Source organism: Apium graveolens, unplaced genomic scaffold (assembly GCF_009905375.1).
Source record: "Apium graveolens cultivar Ventura unplaced genomic scaffold, ASM990537v1 ctg2755, whole genome shotgun sequence".
NCBI classification, from domain to species: domain Eukaryota; kingdom Viridiplantae; phylum Streptophyta; class Magnoliopsida; order Apiales; family Apiaceae; genus Apium; species Apium graveolens.
The window spans coordinates 90,995-111,558 of NW_027417788.1; the positions used below are offsets into that span (position 1 = coordinate 90,995).

General features: G+C 31.8%; 1 protein-coding gene across 1 annotated transcript; it reads right to left on the minus strand.

Moving 5' to 3' along the window:
* Positions 1–8,190: 8,190 nt before the first annotated feature.
* On the minus strand, positions 8,191–10,542 carry LOC141700688 (putative Histone-lysine N-methyltransferase ATXR5). Its single transcript, XM_074504395.1, has 6 exons — positions 10,101–10,542; positions 9,738–9,812; positions 8,993–9,207; positions 8,763–8,863; positions 8,453–8,674; positions 8,191–8,350 (listed from the first exon to the last, which is right to left on the minus strand). The coding sequence occupies exons 1-6, from the start codon at positions 10,540–10,542 to the stop codon at positions 8,191–8,193; spliced, it is 1,215 nt and encodes a 404-aa protein (XP_074360496.1).
* Between the last annotated feature and the right edge of the window lie 10,022 nt (positions 10,543–20,564).

Consider the following 20,564-nt stretch of genomic DNA (forward strand, 5'->3'; position numbering starts at 1 on the left):
AATCGGCTGTATAAAATTATGCTGGAAGAGTCACCAGGTGCCTAATTATTTACACAGAATATAAAGATGGAAGAAGAGTCATGGCTATGGCACTGTCGCCTAGGCCACGTCAATTTTAACGCAATGTCCATCATGAAGGAAAATGATATGGTTGTAGGTTTACCCAGATTGCTTCAACCTATTGAAGTATGCAAGGGATGTCTCATGGCGAAGCAAACACGGACTCCGTTTCCCTTTCAGTCAAGCTATGCATCTAGCAAAGGGTTAGAGCTGGTCCACGGTGACTTATGCGGACCAATCTCTCCACCGACCCCATCTGGAAAGATGTACTTCTTACTTTTAGTCGATGATTTCAGTCGTATGATGTGGGTTTTCTTTTTTTCAATAAAAGATGAAGCTTTTTCCCAGATCCTTCATGTGAAATGACTTTGACAACAGAGCTTTGAGAGAGTTGATTTCCTCATTGGAATTTCCAGAAATGAGTAGATTATCTACATATACTAGCACAAGGGTGATTTTTAATTTCTTCCTATTTGTGAAGAGACTGTAATCAGTCTTTGATTGCAAGTAACCTAGCGTGATCAGATTTTGTGAGAGTTTATTGAACCAGAGTAGGGGACTTTGCTTCAAACCGTACAAAGATTTTACAAGCTTGCACACCAGTTTTTATGGTGTAGAAGCTTGATGTATAGGACATTTCATATACACAGTCTCAAGAAGGTCACTGTGTAGAAAAGCATTTGTGACGTCCATCTGAATAGCAATCCAGTCGTTCATTGCAGCCATATCTAGTAATGTTCTAACTGTAGTAAGCTTAATTGAATGTTCATCGAGCTCTATGCCTCTCAACTGTCCCGTCTGGATTAAATTTAGTTTTGAACAACCATTTGCACCCAATGGCTTTCTTGTTTGGTGGTAGTGTAGTGACTTCCCACGTTCCATTGTCCTCCTGAGCTGACAACTCTCTGTTCATAGCGTCTACCTAATGTGCTTCTTGCACTGCTTAATTGAATGTTACAGGATCATTGTTGTTGGATAGAGATGCCAAGAAATAATTGAATTGAGGATTGACAACTTGATCAGCAACATACGATATGTTGGCATTTGGTAGTGCTGTATGAACAAAGTTTTCCAACCAAGCAGGTGTTTTTGTGACTCTCGTAGATCTTCTTAACACTGGGGAGTCCTGAGATGTTTCCTCATTGTCAGACATATCTGGTGCTTCATCTGTCTCAGTGACAAATATGTCATCATCACTAGTATCTTTCAATTTTGGCAGTTGTGGCATTATACAAGGAACATGGTGAACATATGTTTGGGGTGAGGTAGGATTTAAGGGAAACACAATCTCGCGAAATATGGCATCTCGAGTAACAAACATCTGCATATTTGTCATGTTCAGTAATTTGTAGCCTTTCGGGTTAGGAGGGTATCCAATTATCACACAAGCTACTGATCTCGGTTCAAATTTATCATGAGTTTGGCTTGGGTTAGACGCAAGTATCAAACAACCAAAGGCTCTCAAATTGTTAAATGACGTAGGCTCTTTGTGAAGTATTTCATATGGGATTTTGTTATTTAAGGCTTGTGTGGGTAGTCTGTTTATTAGGTAAGTGACAGTCATCACAAACTCTCCCCGGTAGGACAAAGAAAGTCCACATTGAAATTTCAAACATCTTGCAATCTCTAGAATTTGCATGTGCTTTCTCTCAACCTTGGCATTTTGCTAGGGTCGATTTACACAAGATTTTTGATGAATAATTCCATAAGTTTTGTAAAATTGAGTGCAAGTAACATCTGCAAATTCAGGTGCATTATCTAACGAGCAGCAAATTGAGTACGAACATACTTGTAAAAGCTATTATAATAATGAAACTATTCAATAATATAGTATTAGTATATATGTTAATATGTATGTATTAATGTATGTACACATGCATATATACACAATCACTATATGATAATGATAATGAGCTATAGATAAATATGCATGTTAAATACATACCAAATAATAAATTCTTATAAATGAGTTATAAGATGAAATAAATATGACATAGATAATAATGTAAGTATTAATTAATATTAATGAAATTAACAATGATTTAATTATATTATATAATAATATGTTATAAATTAGTGATCAGATGAAATAAATATGACATAGATAATAATGTAAGTATTAATAAATATTAATAAAATTATAAATGAGTAAATTATGTTATATAATAATGAGGTAGATATAAATATAATTATTAATTATGAAGTAATAAATGATTATTAATAATTGAAATAAATATTTTATAAATATATATTAGAGTATTCATAATTAAATTTGTTCGTTGAACTCCAATATTATTATATAATATAAATAATAGATGAACACAAATTGATCTTTAAATAGAAGCTCGTGTGTAGAATTCTTAATACTTTATCACTTTAGTGTCAATCCCTACCCTCTTTTACAGTAACACCACCAGTCTTCTATAGTTTTTTTAAAAATTTAAATTTGATTATAAGCTCATTTTGTAAATATAAATTGTGTTATTATAATGAATTTTAAATTATATTTTCTTTTATGCTATAATATTTTCAAGCTAATAACTATTAAATTTGTAAACATATTAAAATTAGGTAGAAAATTTTTTTAAAAAAAACATGAACCAATAAACGGTTAACCGAACCAAAAATATTATTTCAGAAAAATGAGCACAAACCGACATGCACACTCGTACTTTTCACTTTTTATTATCCTAACATGTTTTTAACCCGGAAATCCAGCATATCTAAACCAGGCATAAACGCAAACGCGTCGTCAGATTTTTCAACTTAATCTAGTAATCTACTTGGCCTATAAATATTTTAGGGGAGTAACCACAATAACAATATTTTAAAATTTAATTAGAAAATGGAGTCATTTTTAAACATTTTCCAAAAATACCTTATTTTAAGTATAATTATTTTTAAAATATAATTTTCAGCCTTTAACATCCAGTTTTATCGACATTTTATTTTATATTTTTTTGTTAAATAAATTTGATTTATGTTGTATAGGTTGATTTTATATTTGAAATCCAATTCAAATCTAAAATTAACTTTGAAGAAAATAAAATTGAAGTTGCAAATTTACATTGCAAAACTTATAAATCATATTTTTGAAAATGAAATTTTTAAAAATTATGTTTTTGAAAATTATTTTATTCATATTTTTGGAAAAACTATTGTCTAAAAGTTGTATTTTTTAGAAAACCTTTCGGTTTTTTCTTTCAATTATATTCGAACAACTTTAAATGACATTGTAACTTTTAAGAATTATAATCAAAATTTACACGAACATCAATTAAAAAAAGTTAATATATAATACCGAATTTTGTATACAGAATTGAGAATTCAACCGTAAATATCGTGATACTAGAGATCACTCTCAAATCGGGTTAATAATCTAGTGAGTCACTAAGTAGGGCTAGTATATCATTTATCATGTTGGTCACCGAACTCCAAGCGGTTTCAAACTGATCACTTAATTTTATGACCAGAAAAATGAAATTTTAAAATTTATCGCATGCGCTATCTATCTCAAAAGGTAAAGACTAACTCAACAATGTAACAGTTTTGTCTAAATAATATGTATATTGATAGGGAATAAAATAAACTCTTATTACGTAATTAATATCACATTAATTGTATTAACATTGGCTTGACAGTTAAGCACATTAGAGGAGGCCCAAGACCCTTGATAGGGGCCAAAAATAGCCTAGGAATATAATTGGTGTTAAAATTAATTAGACCAGATACAGTCCAATAACGAAGCCCAATTAGAAAGGGCCCAAAACCCTGAATATTAATTAATTATGAAATTAATTAATAAGGGATAAATCAGCTGTCAAGATGAGTCCCAATGAGGATATAAATCCTTGAAAATTAGCCCCCAAGGGACCTGATAGGATATGGAATCAGTTTCCTACTTTCTAAAACTCCAAAGTCCATTCTAATTCTGAGACTTGCCCACCAAGTCTCCTAACCCAAGTCTAATTCAAGGACTCCCAACATCTATATAAGGGGCCTCACCCCAAAAATCAGAACTACGTTTTTTTGATTTGATCTTTGGCAATCAGTAAGGTACTAAGGCAGATTGAGTCACGAAACACAAGAGCAGTCAAATCGAGCCTCGAAGCTCACGTTTCTTAGTAATAAATACAGCAATTATTATACTTTAGTTTTTGATCCATAATATTTGGCGCCGTCTGTGGGACAGCACAACAACAACCATTGCGAGAACACGGATAACAAGCAGCATCCTTGAAGGAGGAACACCCACGGGGACAACCCAAACGATTTCGTCAACCGTGGAGGTACCTCCGCATTCAAGCTCCGCATTCAAATAAGAGATTGAACGTGCTCTACTGGTTGAGTTTGAACTAGGAAGTTAAATGTATATAATGCTATCTCATAGATTCAATTGACTTGACAAATATGAGTTACCTTGTAAATCAATTGTGAAAATAATTTTTATTAAGCTGAGTGTGAGCCTGTAAAGAAGATCATTTTATTAAACCTATTTTTCTTCTTTTGAATTTTGTAACAATCTTCGCCACAAATATCACAAACGACAACGAGTGTTGATACATTATTCCCGTAGTATAACATAAAATCATTTTTAAATGTATCAATTTTTTCATACCCCAAACTTAGCTTCTTCATCAATGTCCTTGTACTATAGTATGTAAGAGGCAATGTATTATGCTTAGAAAGAACATCGAAAAGCAATGCAATAATTCACAGCATTTTGCCATATTCACAGCATTTTGCCATATTTTTGAAATGTAATAATTTACTAATAAGTGTCATCTTCACATACTTTTTTATATTACCGGGATAAATAGGAGCTCCAACATCAATAAAATCCTTGTAGACTTGAGAAGAACTTGAGTTTAGCGTTTCTTCATCAACATACTACTACCTTTTATTTTTCCATCCTTATTATTTGGCCCACTAATATCTCATAATAATGTATGTATATCAAAAGTTTTTTCAGTTTTCATAGTCCAATGACACTTCCTCCTTTGACTTCCTAATTTTTTTCATCATGTACCTCCCACACTTTATAAGTTTCCAAAAAACCATCCATAAGGAAATGATTTCTCACTCCATCAAACTTGAAAAAATTACCATTTTCACCTGTATTACATGGGCGCCTTATTTTTTCTCCCTTAATTCAATGTACACTAGCAAATTCAATAAATGCATCGACACATTTCCTATATTCATCATTTGATGATATAAATCGATTTTCTGAACATCGAGAAATCCAATCCCAATTAAGCATGGACGACATCTACATATACATAATTTTTGGTCTAATCAATTCACAAACATAAGATTATTACTCGTACAAAATTTTAGTACACGTAAAAAACTTATTATACATACAAATATACTCATCGTCAACCAATTTCACAGACACATTCATTACACACACAATTATAATACACACAAATACAAATATACTCATCAACTAATTACACGTAAACATTTATTACACAAACATACATAAGTTTATTACACACACAAATTTATTACACCTACACATAAATATATTACACATAAATACAAAGAAATTTACAATTACATGGACAAAATAAACTTACAATTCCAAATCTTCAGGTTCGTCAACAAATTTGATAATTCATAAAATACAAGATCTACATACACACAAATATATATATATAACAAATATATATATGTCTGTCTGTGTGTAAATAGCTTAAAATTATACAAAAAATGACGTCAAGAAGTACTATGAGCAAAAATAACTGAAAAACCTCCAAAGCAACCCCATTGGTCACTTTCCGAACTTTCATGTGATTAAAATATTATATCTCACACCAATCAATCAAATAGGTTGGTTGAAAAATTTAATATGTCTAATTGCAATCATGTTTGGTCCTAAAGTTGGTCGCAATAGATAAATATTACAGACTGTTGCCTTAGTCGGTAAATTTGTCTGTGTAATTACCGACGAATGTGGTTGGTATAGAGTCAGATGATAAGTTAGATTAAAAAATAGAAATGATTGGCTGATATCGGCCGTATTGTATGAGTTCGATCGATATATGATGAATATGGTCATTGTTCGCATAAATCCCAAGAAAAGCCACAATCGGTCATGATTAAGTAGATCAGTCGTAATAGTTGGTCGGTATTGGTTATATCATGTCTTAAAAATTTGCCCGATAGTTTTAAAGCTATCAGGAAATTTTTTTAATTTCAAATAAAAAATCAATAATTAAATCCACTGTTCATCATTTTCAATCCAAAAAAAATTAAATCGCAGTTCATACCTACACCGAATAAATTAACATAATTAAAATAAAAAACTAACAACATTCAACATTCTCTAATATGGTTGTAAGTCATCTTTAAATACTCGATCACCATCAATTGCTCTTCAAATTCCTCCATCGTGATCCCACACTTGTCCATCTCATAAATTAGTTGATTTTCGATCTTCTTCTCCTACATCTTTTGTTCAAGCTTCGATAAGTTTTCCTTCGCTTCGGTGAGTTACCAGACGACTTCCCTGTAGAAACGATCTTTCGCATCCATGCCTACATTTATAAAAAATACAAACAAAATATGTTAGATCATATATATACTCCATATTCATACATAAAGACATGCGCGCATAAACACACACACTTATAACCATCATCAATATATATATGTGTGTGTATGTAATATACCTCAAGATTAACTTATAAATTTTGAAAAAAAAATCAAAAGATGATATAAACTATAAGTAAATAGATCATATGCATGTATATATAACCATAATCGGTCAAAAAACATAAATATTTCATTTTCTCATAACTGCAGAGAAAATTAGAGATCATCTTTTTCACCGGAGAAAAACCGACCAACACCCGATTGGTATACTGGTCGAAGTTAGCTGATGTGTAGAACAATTTAACGGTTATTCAACAAGGTTTGACTTTTACATTTATCGACCGAACAACATTCAATTTACTTGATCAGAATTTTGTTTGATCTAGACACCACACGAGCAAGAGTAAAAAATATTTGACAATCTTTGACCGTGGTCAGAATAAGCGGTCGGTAATACATATATACTGATCGCTGATATTTCTGCACGGTCATTTCTTGTCATTATTTTGAGTTGGTCGAAATAAGCTGGTCAAAAAAAGCCATATTTCTTGTATTGTGTGTTTCTTGTAGTGTGATATCTTCCCTAACTAGTACATATCACTTACTTTTTACTTTTTGATAGCTTCATTTCTCTCTCTCCCAATTCATAAGTAAATTTGATTATTAAAAAATAAGTTAGGACGTAGGAAACGAGATATTGCTTGGAATGAGACAAGTTTTGTATCTTAGAGGACTATATATATATATATATATTTTATATAAAGTTTTAGAAATTTGTTGAAGTTGCTCTTTATTATAATAAAATTTGATTAGTAATTTTCTTGGAAGTTATAGGCAGGTGCTACACCAATGGACTATGAAAACTACATGAACACTTACCATTGTTAGACTGTAATATAAATTCATTTTTATTAGGCCTTCTAATTTTAACACTTTATAGTTTTAAAATGAGTTCTTTACTTAATATGGTATCAAACTTATAAAGGAGCTCACAAAGTTTGATTCAGTGTCAAATTTATCACTTATTTAATACAATATATATATATATAAATATATAAACTTGCAAGAGGAAGGAACATAATTCTATGTTTGGAGAAAACAAATTTATAGAAGTTGATTAGAATGTGAGATTTAGGGGTTAGAGAATAAAATTAGAATTTTTCTAAAAAATAATTTCTTGTTGTTTCTTCATGGTTGTGAAAAAGGAAACTGTGGATTAGCTCCCGGATGTAGGTTACATGTGTGTAATGCTGGAGAGGTTGTGGCACTTTCTTAATGCTTTATATGTGACTTATACAATACCGTGGTTTCAAAATATATTATGTAATCTCTTAATTTAGTTGTTACAAATTTATTCTATTCATTGCGGAAACTAAAATTTGTAGCTATTATAAGTCATTAATCTGAAACTACATATCAACAACTACATGTATTATAAGTCATTTAGCCTTACTAAAATATATAACAAAATAACAAATATGAAGAATGAGTACATTGGTAAAAAAATGTTCATTCCTAGGATGCCTCCTAAATAAAATGTTGTGTATCATATCCACTATCTTGTCCATTATAATCGAAACAAAGTCGTTCTCCCTTTTTTATATTACGAAGAGCGACAAGATAAACATGACATTTACCACGAACATTGTACCTCACAGATTTGAGGTTTTTCTTCTTTCTTCCCTCCCTGTATTTTTACAGCACTAGTCAATATTTTGGTATGGGTATCCATATTTTTTAGACAACGAAAAATATAGAATTAAAGGGTATGAACCACATAAATACTTACGCAGAATGGTTGTTAATGCCACTAATGAAGCGAGCTATATTTCCCCGCTTGTCCGGGCAAATAAAGAGACCATCTTCTTCTTCTGAGTCTCTGTAAGTAAGGAGGGTCATAAAGCTATCAAAATTCTCATCATCTCTCCGATTCCTGACAAAATCTACATCTCCTGTATACTCAGCAAGAAAAGTCATGGCTTTGATTGGACCATCTGCTTCAACTTTGTACCTGGAAATGCAAAAATGCATAATTAATATACATTCTATCTGTATAATTAATAACAAAACCCAATTAATCTATCAAATATGTTTTATACCCTTCCACTTCATCAAAAACAACTTTAAGAGGAGGACATTTTCCTCCTTTCATCATTGCTTTACATTTCTTTATTGTTATGTAATCTTCGGTAGATAGTTCCTAACCAAATAAGAAATATAACATTAAATACAATGTGCATTCAATTAAGATAAATTCGAAAAGAAAAGAACATTACTTAACAAAGGAAACGAGTTGTGCTCCTATAATTAAAATTTAAAATGTATATACCTGGATGTCATCTCCCTCATACTTGGATTGATTAGCAGATTTAGGAGCCATGTCATGTGAGTATGTCAGTTTATCACTAAATGCTACGTTCTTACTCTGCAGAGCAAAACGTAGAGAATCCATTTGTCTGTTCCTACTCTCAACATCATTTGCTGGAACGTACGGAAGAAATTTTGTAGATTTTTTTGGCAAACGTTTACGCCTTTTTTGAGGAACTAAAATATCAACAATATATAAGATAGCTATCAAAATATGAGGTCATGACAATAATTCATAATACAACTAAGTAATTTATAATACAACTATAAGTAGAAAAAATATTATGAATCATGTTTATATTTTTAAATACATTTTAAATAAAGCTCAAGTAAGATATATGTCAATTATTTACATTTGTAAAAAAACAATTTTTTTTAATGTATATGTGAAAAATTAGCACATCTTTAGTTGTACCTAGTTAGTTTAAATGATGTACACAACTTTGAGAAATAGGCCCCTACCTGCTACAAAGAAGTTAGGGGGATTTATGGTCTGTTTTTGCTTTTGACAATATTAGTACTAATAAAACAATATGCTATTGATAAAATGCAAAATTATGTCACATAATATGGAAATTAGCAAAATTAAAATTAAAATTAAAACACTTCATCTACTAAATAACAATAAAAATAGATTAACAACATATATATATGTACACAATTCCAAAAATGATCAATAACTTGATTTAAAAATAATAAAATCTTACCTTCAGGTGAAATGTAGTTAGCTATAATCCCAAAATACCTCTTCCTTGATTTACTAGATCCATCTCTAGTTGATTCTGCAATATAATCAAATCAAATTTAAAAAGAAATCCAAATTGTAAAATTAAATAAAAAAAATTTCAGGACCACATTTTTCCTATTTACCTTACTTTGATTTTTAAAGTTACACAAGTTCTACAACCAGTGGATTATTAACAATTGTAACAATTGTAATCTCAAATCAACACTTAGGTCACAACAATTATTACTAACTTGTATTTCAGATCCGTGCCACTAAAACTTAGATATTAATTTTATTAGGACGCGCACAAACATACAATGTAATGAAGTAGAGTGACAGATACCTTCTGGGTGCTTACTGCGGCAACCATCACAATACCAGTTTTCAGGGGGAATTTCAAGAACAGCCGGTCTCAGACACTTCATATGAAACCCATTATCACAATCATCACATATCAATATTTGGTCCTCTTTGTCCCCAAATCCACATATCTTACATGTGAGCTCATTATAATAAATATGTGGAGCCACAACAACTATGGTTGCCTTCAGGAGATCTTCTATATATTTCTCTTTTGGGTGGACTGGGGGGCCGGAGATGTTGGGAAGATGGGGCCGAGAATGGACTGGTATATTAACTTGTTTTGTGGCCTGATATAAATCGGCCAGTGACCTAAACTTGTGCACACGCGGGACCTTCTTAGGTGGAAACTGTGGGAGGTGGTTGGGTTGAGAATGTGGGGGGTAGTTGGGTTGGGAAGCTATAGGTGTGTTGAATGAAGACATCTTCAGATCTGTTGTAAAATGTCTGAGCTTGTGTTTTGTAATTGGGGATTTTTGTAATTGAAGATGTTGATGGGGAGAGGGCTTGTGAAAAGGGATTTATAAATACAATACAGGGCAGAGTTTTCTAGGGGCTCTAGGGGCTGAGTTTTCTAGGAGCGAGTTTTCTAGGGTTTAGCGGTTATCAATATAGCCGTTACCAATATAGCCGTTATCAATATATATTTCAGTAATATATACATTATTTTTTTTTTCAACATATATCATTGTAGTTTTAATAATAGTTCTACAATATTTTGTAATACTTGATAATATTAAATATATTTTGTCAATTATTATTTTAATTGAATTGTTATTCCAAAAAATGATATGTGTGAAGCAAATTTATCATTTATTCTATCATTTTTATTTCTTCCTTAAAGATCAAATTTAGCAATCTCAATACACAATATGCACACCCTCTATATATCATCATAAATTTACGTGTTTCAAAAAATTAACTATTTTCAAGTAAATAATATTTAATTTAGTAGGTGAAGGTACGAGTTTTTTTCTCAAAAAGTCTTTTTTTTCAAGAGAGAAATGATGTAAAATTTAAACTCCAATTCACATTTAAATTACAAGATTACCAATAATAAAACAAAGTCAACAATTTTATTATTGAAAAATCAAAGGTAAATATTTAATTAAGTTATCAAAAGAATAAAATTATGAAAGTGAGCTTATTTACCAACTTCAATCCCCCAAATAAAAAGTGGTCACTGTATTTTTTGAATTTTTTTGGATTGTTTTAAGATATGTAAGTTCTTTATTCAAAAGTCTTAGAATTCTTAATTCCTTCATTTCATTGACAACTTGCATGCAATTTTTTTAGAAATACTTCATTGATCCATTGAGAAAACATTAAACTAAAATCAAATTCCGCTAAAAAAAAGTAAAATCGAGCTAGTAAGTGAGTTAAAGAAAAGCAAAAAAATTGGCCAATAAAAGTAGCATGAAAGAAATGTTGTTTGATCATAATATTGCAAGTAGCAATTAAACATGAATTTCTCCGTGGCACATTGTCCACTATTCCAGTGTACGTGTTACATTTCCTACACCACTTACCCCCATCATAGGAATGTGCTTTATAAGATGTATCTTTAATGATAATCTCATCCCATCATCTCCCCTTTATGATATAATGTACAAGATCAATAAAAATTGCTATGAATCAATATACTACAAGAAAAATGTCCATAGACATCGATTTTCGGCGATGTCTATGTTGTTTTGCAACAGATATTGATGTCGGTGATGTCTATTGTAGACATCGGCCATACACCGATGTCTTTCAGCCCATTAGACATATATTTCCTTCAAAACAGTGATGTCTATCAATTTTTAGACTTCGATTTCAACACAGAGAAACTAATGTATATTGTACTTTTTGACATCATTTTTAACACAACAAAAGTGATGTATATTTTATTCTTTTATATAAGCTTTTTCACAGTAAAAATGATGTATATTGAATTATTAGACATCCATTTTGTTACAAGAAAATTGATGCATTAACAAAATTAAAAACCTTGGAGTCATAAAATATATGTCCATTGCACAATTTAGAAAATACATTCAACTAATTATCATTCAACCAATACATCTATCATCATCAGTACACTCTAGCGTAGGACATATAATACAAGTTGTAAGAAAACTAAGAATCCAAATTTTTAAGTTGGTACATCGTTTGGGACGAAACATGTGTAGCAGCTATGCAATATCCTCTGCCTTGTGTAGGAAGGATCCCAGTTCTGATAATAATTCAAAAAATCAACCAGCATCTCTATATTTGGTGTATCCCAACCTAAACCGTGGCCAGCGTCTATAAATGAAAACCACAAAACTTGGTACTATGTAACACCACATCAAAGGCATTTAAGATGTACATATTTTACACAATAGAATGACACAATATCCAAGTTTTAAAGAATATCTAAAAGCTTGTACCTGATACACTATAACAAATCTGGCCATTTACGACGGTTTTTTTGAACTGAAATCGTCATAATTGAGCCATTTATAAAGGAAAAATCGTCATTTTTGGTCGAGTAGTAAGTTCGTTTTTTTGTCACAAGATAAAATCGCGTCGCAAGTTAGGAAGTAGGGGCCCACATAATCAATACGACGAAAAATAACGTCGTAAGTTATGTACTTACGACGGAAAAAATGTCGGATATTACTTTATTGAACCCACTTTTAATAAGATAAAACATAATATTATGACAGAAAAATGCGTCGTAAGTTACAAATTTCTGACAGAAAAAACGTCATATTTTAGGAATTAGGGCCTATTTACGACGAAATATGTGATGAACAACCGTCGTAAGTTTGTATTTCCAGGTTTAAAAAAATCTAGCCGGATTCCGGGCACTTTCCGGCAACCCCAATTCAACAATTTGATAGATTTCTTCAACATCTAATTTTATTAATAGATAGATTTCTTCAAAAGGTGGACTAACGACTAGAGACTATGTTTAGTTTCCATTATTTCCTTCAATAGTAGTAGGTAAAAATCAACTAGTATAAATGACATGAAAAGTAAAAAGCCAGATTATATAGATACGACCATGATATTAAAAATAAAAAATAACCAATTAACCAATATAAGAATGAATATGCATATTGAATATATACCACAAAGCGTACTGGAATATTCTTTTTATCTTGAATTACGGACTGTAATAAAATAATTGCTTCATCTAGCATCTGTACATCACTATAATGCAACTTTGTTAATAGACTTTGTGTGTTTCCTTTCTCCTCAGATTTCCTTATAATTGGGACAGCCTGCCTCTTCCTGATTTAAACATTCCAATCTATGTCAAACCAAGAAAGACAAAGAAAAGAGCAGTCAAGATGGTCAAGTCTGTCAAACTTCAATTCAAGTCAGTGACCAAACCCAAACCCATTGTCAACAAGGGAGATCAACTCTTCATTTGTGACATTAAAGAATTCTCAGACATAAATCTTTATCTGGATGAGCTAGAAAAAGTTAGAGTTATTGATGCTTACAAACATCTTCCAGAAAGATTAGTCTTTAGGTACAAGGGTGGAAGAGAGATGACTTGGCCACTTCACAGAATTCTCAATGAAGGTTATTCTGTTTTGGTGAAGATTTTCTCCTCAGTAAAGAAGAATTTTGGATTTAACATTGTTGCCAAGAAAATGGTACTGAACAAAATTGAGGAGATAATGAACAACAGAAGAAATCCAAATGCACTACAAAGAGTATTAACCATTCCTTTTACTGGAGATAGGGTGCATTTGAGGCCATATTGGATAATGGAGTTCAAGGATGAAAAATACATCAGAAGATTCTTCAAATTTGAAGATCAACTAAAACATTCTAGCAATGAAACTCTCAAGGAGATACAAGAAAAGTTGGATCAGTCAAATGAGGATGAATTTGAATTCTACAGGCAACTCCAACACCAGATTGAAGAAAATAATGTGAAATTGAGAAAGAAGTTCAGACAATCAAGGAAATAAGCTAAATTTGCTAAATCTAGAGGAGCACCTTGAAAATGACCTGTGAGATTTTCTACAAACCTTCTTCTCTGTGTTTATCAAAAAATTGCAGCACTTGTTAATTTTATCTACTAGAAATCTGTCTGTATTCATAGGGTGTTTTGTTATTATCAAGTTTCTCTTAATTTATGGCTACAATTCCAGTAGACATAAATTGGGGGAGATTGTTAGAAATATGTAGTGCACTTGATGATATGTTGAACAAAACACTTAGTAGATTTAATTCAGTGAATTTGTAACCTTCATCGGATGATCACTTTAACATCCGTTGAAAGGGTAACTTATGTTACAATAAGATTAGTAGCACATTTCTGCAGCCTATTTACAGGTTTTAGAGAATAAAGAAGCATTTCTATTTTCATGCTAAACTGAAGTTATTCAAAGATGTTGGATGGAGAAATAAAGTAGCATGAAATTAGACTAGGGACATTTTGTCTTATTTTTTTATCTTTTTGTCATATATCTTAGTGATATATAAACCAAGTGTAGCAAGTTAAATTGTATCCAAGTTATTAAGCAATTACCAGAGAAATAGATAAAGCTACATCTGTAAAGAATTTCTCTGTTCTTTGTAAGTTCAACTTGTAAGCAGCTGTGTGTAAACATTGCATCACATAGTTCTCATATTAATATATATCTCTGGTGGAAAATTTCAATCCACCAGAAAGTTTTGAAAGACTTGTATTTAATTACTTTGTGTTTTGATTTCATCCATACTTTCATTCCGCACCATAGCCAAATCAAACACATTTATATATTCACAGTAAAACTGTTCTTAAAATTGAAAAAGTAGCCAGAATTACATTCAACCCCCCTTTCTCTAATTCTTTGCTAGATTGTTAGGGAATAACAATTGGTATCAGAGTAAGCTCTTGAAGAACAAAGAGTTTAAAGATCACAACAACTAACAAGATGAGCAGAAAGGATGTTGGAGTAAAAATTCCATTTCTGGATAAAGACACCTATCACCATTAGAAGGTGAAGATGCATCTGCATCTACTCTCTCAAGATTAAGAATATGTGGACTGCATTGAGAAAGGCCCACATGTCCCTATGATAGCTACTATAGTAAATAAGCCATCCATCCCAAAGCCTAGAGCAGAATGGTCTGATCCAGATATTAAACAAGTTCATAAGGATAAGAAGGTCATGAATATTTTATTTAATGGTGTTGATGGTGACATGTTTGACAACATCATAAACTGCAAAACTGCTACAGAGGTCTCGGATACTATTCAGGTCATATGTGATAGAACTGAGCAAGTAAGGAAAAATAAAATGCAACTGTTAATTCAGCAATATGAGCATTTTCATAGTGAAGAAAGTGAGTCACTCACTAACATTTTCAGTAGATTTCAAAAACTGCTGAATGCTCTAAAGTTGCATGGAAGAGTCCATTAAACAAAGGACTCAAACTCAAATTCCTCAGATCTGTACCAAAGAAATGGAAATGTATGTCAATCTTACTAAGAAACTCTCAAGATTACAAGGAATTCACCTTGGATAGACTGTATGGGATTCTAAAAAGTTTAACAATTAAAATTTGGAAAAAAAATAATTTTAAATTTAATTTTACTTTAAAATAATTTTTGATAAGTGTGATTTTATTATGATTCCTACTGTAAAATTACTCTAAACTCTTTAATTAAAGTTCAATGATTTTTTAAATTAAAAAATTGTGCAACTTTGATTTAATTTTGGAAATTAAAATTTGTAATTATATATAATAAAAATAAAATAAATCTATTTCTGGTTGATTTTTGATTGGAAATTAAAAAATTAATCTTTGATAATTTTAAAACTACTATCCTCCCAGTGATCAAAATTTAATCGATTTAACTACACAATCTTGTATGAATTTTATAAATTAATCAATGAGATTGGGAATATTTAAAATATTTTTTTTTAAAAAAAAGAAGAAAAGAGAGCTTCTTTATGATTTTTTTTTATTTAATAAAATAAATTAAATATAATTACTTGAATTTCGTTAATATAATGGATTCATATAATTATATTTCATCTATGTCTACAATATATATGATATTTAAAATAAAAATAATAAAATAATAATCATTTTAACAAACAAGAATTGTACTAGTTATATAACGAGTGCATCTATCTTTTAATATGTGATTAAAAATGCTTTAAAATATAAAAACAGTTGACTAGTGACGGAATATTGTTAAATTATGAGTCACTTATAGAGTAAAGTTGCATGGAGTTCACCTTATAAAGTCCATGTTGTGCAAATAAAATATTATCTAAAACCTGTTATCTTGCAAAACATTCTGGAACATGAACATTTATTTTGTGCAAAGTAAACTTGTTTTGTATAATAATATATTTTGCTACGTTAGACTTGTAAAATATGTGCAATCTGCAAGATTTTCAATAAAATTGTGATATTTGTAAAATATCATTGGAAAAATGATATGTTTTGCAACAATTTAAGCTACATTTTAGTTGCACAAGGACTCCAAGGACTCCAATGAAACACTGGACTCCATAGAACCTAATATATTATTTATTTTAATCAAGGCCGACTTAAGAAAAAATTAACATCTGTTATCCCGAATCAAGGCACATAATATTTAAATGTACTTGTGATTCTAATTGCACACAATGCAATTGCAACATTAAGTACGAAAAAGAAGATGAAGCCAACATGAAGGAAAAAGACAACGAAGAAGAAGCCAAAGACAACACTTGTACTTGCAATTGCCACTAGTCTTGCCATTTTCACTGTATTAGAAAGAATTATAATCCGTGGATAGTGTACATTTATGCTGTTGGTGCAATGGTAGCAATGGTTGTTGATGCCTGGGACGATGATGCGCCACCTGTCCACACTATAGGAACTTTGTTCTGTTGTTTCCAGGTCAAATGCAAATCTAGTTTGAACATTTTTTTTAGTAAGCAGGTGGGTGTCCCAGGGACACTAGTTCTAGTTTACGCGCACCTTGACTAATCTTGGAGAAAGATAGTTTGTAAAATATTTAATAATTATGTATGCTTGCTTTTCTATGTGCTTTGCTGATAAAATAATAATTATGATTGCTTTTAATCCTGGAGAGGGATAGCTTGTAAAATATTTGATAATGATATGTATGCTTGTTTTTCTATGTGCTTTGCTGATCAGGTTGGAGTTTCAGACAAAGAAGAGTATTGCAAAGGAAGCTTAACCATATAGCTGAAGTTGCAGATACATCCTCCTTAACGGTCTTAACTACGTATTACAAGGTGCACATGCTCTTTGTAACTTTTAATTTTTTGATCCTCGGGTTACTTGCGTATTGTCAATGAGGATGCATATAACATATTCATGGAAAATTGATACTATTAGAAAAAATAGAATATATGAATAGAAAATGTTTCTAATGACTTATGGTTAGTTGCATCTATCTATATATTCGAAAGAACTTGTGTTACTATCTAAGGCGCATGCAATTTAATCTGCTACGACTAATAGAAAATATTTTCTTGCCCCCCCTGCTTAGGGTATTGATAAGATTTTAAATTGACATATCTCAAGCAGACTGTTAAAGGAACAGGTACATACCAATTTTGATGCAGAACTCTGTATCTAGTATTTCTATACCAAACTAATGTCTGCAAATCAGTTCTTGCAAGGCTAACCTCATCTGTTTTTATCACAATAGCAGCAAAACAAGATCCCTTGCTGAATATTAGAAGCAGAATACTGGCTAGAGATTGTAAAATTCTAGATAATAAAACTACTACTTGTTATTCAGAAAACCATTGCCGAGCTCTTACTTATATTCTTATAAGGTTTCTGTAGTTTGGGTAAAAGATCAGCGTAATTATTCATTAAAGGGTTTAACGTGACCTAGAGGAAAAAACATGTAAACCTCATCAAGTAAATCACCATCAAGAAATGCATTTGTTGAACACACTTTAGGTGTAGCTATAGAAGATCTTTCCTTAATCATGATGAACACCTATCCTTATTAGGTAGTGCATTTGATAATGATCTTATATATCCATTTTTGCCATTAACTGCCTTATTGTGTGGAAGCTCCATTAGATTTTAAAGCATCTTGTTGCCTATCCATGACCTCTACCCCCTTACTGCGTATAATTTTCCCTAATAATCTAAGCTTCGAGTCAGTTGGAAACCTAGCATAAAAAGAAGTCTAGAGATAGCAGATATCTGAGGAAGTGACACGCACAATATTTTTTATTAAAGATGAATCAGCTGAAGAAGAACTATGAATCAGAGTTTAAATCAGAAGCTTGAAAATCAGCATCGGCAATATAGGTGATCATGAGAATGTTTGTAAAAACAACACAAATACAGCAGGAAATTATTAAGAAGAAACAATAGTTGAGCTTGCTGTTATAGTGCTGGTAAATATTATTAAAGAATTATGATCTTCAAGTTCATGTACTTAAGATTCACATTAATAATTAAACAAAATGTACTATACTGAGAAGTAAGAGGATTATTAGTAGTTAGTAGTAGAAAATCAAGAACATAATAGTCTTGTCAACCAAATTTATTAGTTGACTAACTCTGCGTACAAATGCCTAAAACTAAGTCTAGTGTTTCATTATTTGAATGTTATTCTCTAGAAAGGTTCATCTCTAGGAGACTGCGATCACGCTTACCTCTTTCGAAACCTACAGTTCTACCTTTCTGATCATTCTTTTAATTTTTCTTTGAAACTTACTTTTTCGTTTTTGTATATCATATTCATATATGTATTGGATCATCCTCACATACTCAACTTGTCCTGCCGATTTAATTTGTGATTTTTCAATTTATCGCAGAGGTGATTAAAGCTCTTATTCAGCAGAATGCATCCTCTTTCCAATTTTCCAGTCTATCTGTAAATCAATTTGTATCTTCTTATCAATATATATAGTTTGTCAGTCGTTACACCTGGTATGCCGGCATAAACAAAATAATAACAATAAAACTTTGTATTAAACATAACAATAACTATTTGTTGGTTTTAATTTAAATTTGGTTTTCGTATTTTGAAGTTTGTATTTAAATAAATCAGCTGTTAAGTCAGGACTGCAGCTAAGGCTTAGTTAGGTGTTTGTTTCATGTTTTATAGGATCGTGGAGTAGTAGATGAGGAGTAGGAATGTAGTCGCTATTTTCTAGGAACCAGCAACTCTTGTTTCTATTTAAGTACTTCTTGTAATCTCTTTGGCTGAATAAGAAGCTAAGTATCGTATTAAGCTCTTCAGATTTATCTACTTGTGTTAAAGAGTTCAAATATATAGTTCTGTTTTTACATTTGGTATCAGAGCTCATATATTCAGAGTACTCTCGAGACAGCACTGTAAGATGGATAACGGGAAAAACAAAGGTGGATCGTTTGGGCTAACTTACCCAATGTTGGCCAAGGGAAATTACACGGCGTGGGCTTTAAAAATGAGAGTGTTTATGCAGGCCCAGGGAGTATGGAATGCGATAGAAGCGCCTGACCCCAAAGATGAGAAGAGTGACAAGATTGCCTTGGCCATGATTTATCAGGGCATACCTGAAGACATGTTATTATCCATCGCTGAAAAGAAAACAGCCAAAGAGGGGTGGGAAGCCATTAAAGTCATGTGCCAGGGAGCTGATCGTGTAAAGAAGGCCAGAGTGCAGACACTTAAGGCGGAGTTCGAGACTTTACGGATGAATGATGGTGAGCAACTTGATGACTTTTATATGAAGCTCAATGGTCTGGTGTCTACCATTCGAGCTTTAGGAGAGGAAATGCACGAATCATATATTGTTAAGAAATTGCTTCGAGCGGTTCCGTCCAGATTTCTCCAAATAGCTTCAACAATCGAGCAGTTTGGAGATTTAGAGAAAATGACAGTTGAAGAGACCGTTGGTTCGCTTCAAGCTCATGAGGAAAGATTGAAAGGGCAGAATGAGACAGCAGGGAGTAAGTTGTTGTTGACAGAGGAGGAGTGGTCCAGGCGTGAGAAAAATGACACTAAACTTTTACTCACATGGGAGGACTGGCTAAAACGTACAGGCAACACTGATGGGACTAACAATTGGCGAGGTGGTCGTGGTTTCAAAGGCATGAGTCGAGACAAAAGCACTGTGAGGTGTTTCAATTGTAATATGCTGGGGCATTATGCTGCAGATTGCAGGAGGCCTCGTCGAGAAAGAAATCAAAAGTCTGAAGCAAATCTGGTGGAAATCAAAGATGACGAGCCTGCATTATTGTTGTCTGAGCTAGATGAAAGTAAGACACAAATGGTGTTGCTGAACGAGGAGAAAGTAATCCCGAGATTGGAGACAAACCCAATAGCGAAGAGAACGTCATAAGTATGGTACTTGGACAATGGAGCTAGTAATCATATGACCGGAGATAAAAACAAAATTCTCGACGCTGGATGAAGGAATAACTGGTGAGGTAAAGTTTGGAGACGGGTCAACCGTGAATATAAAAGGGAAAGGGTCAATCACTTTTAAGT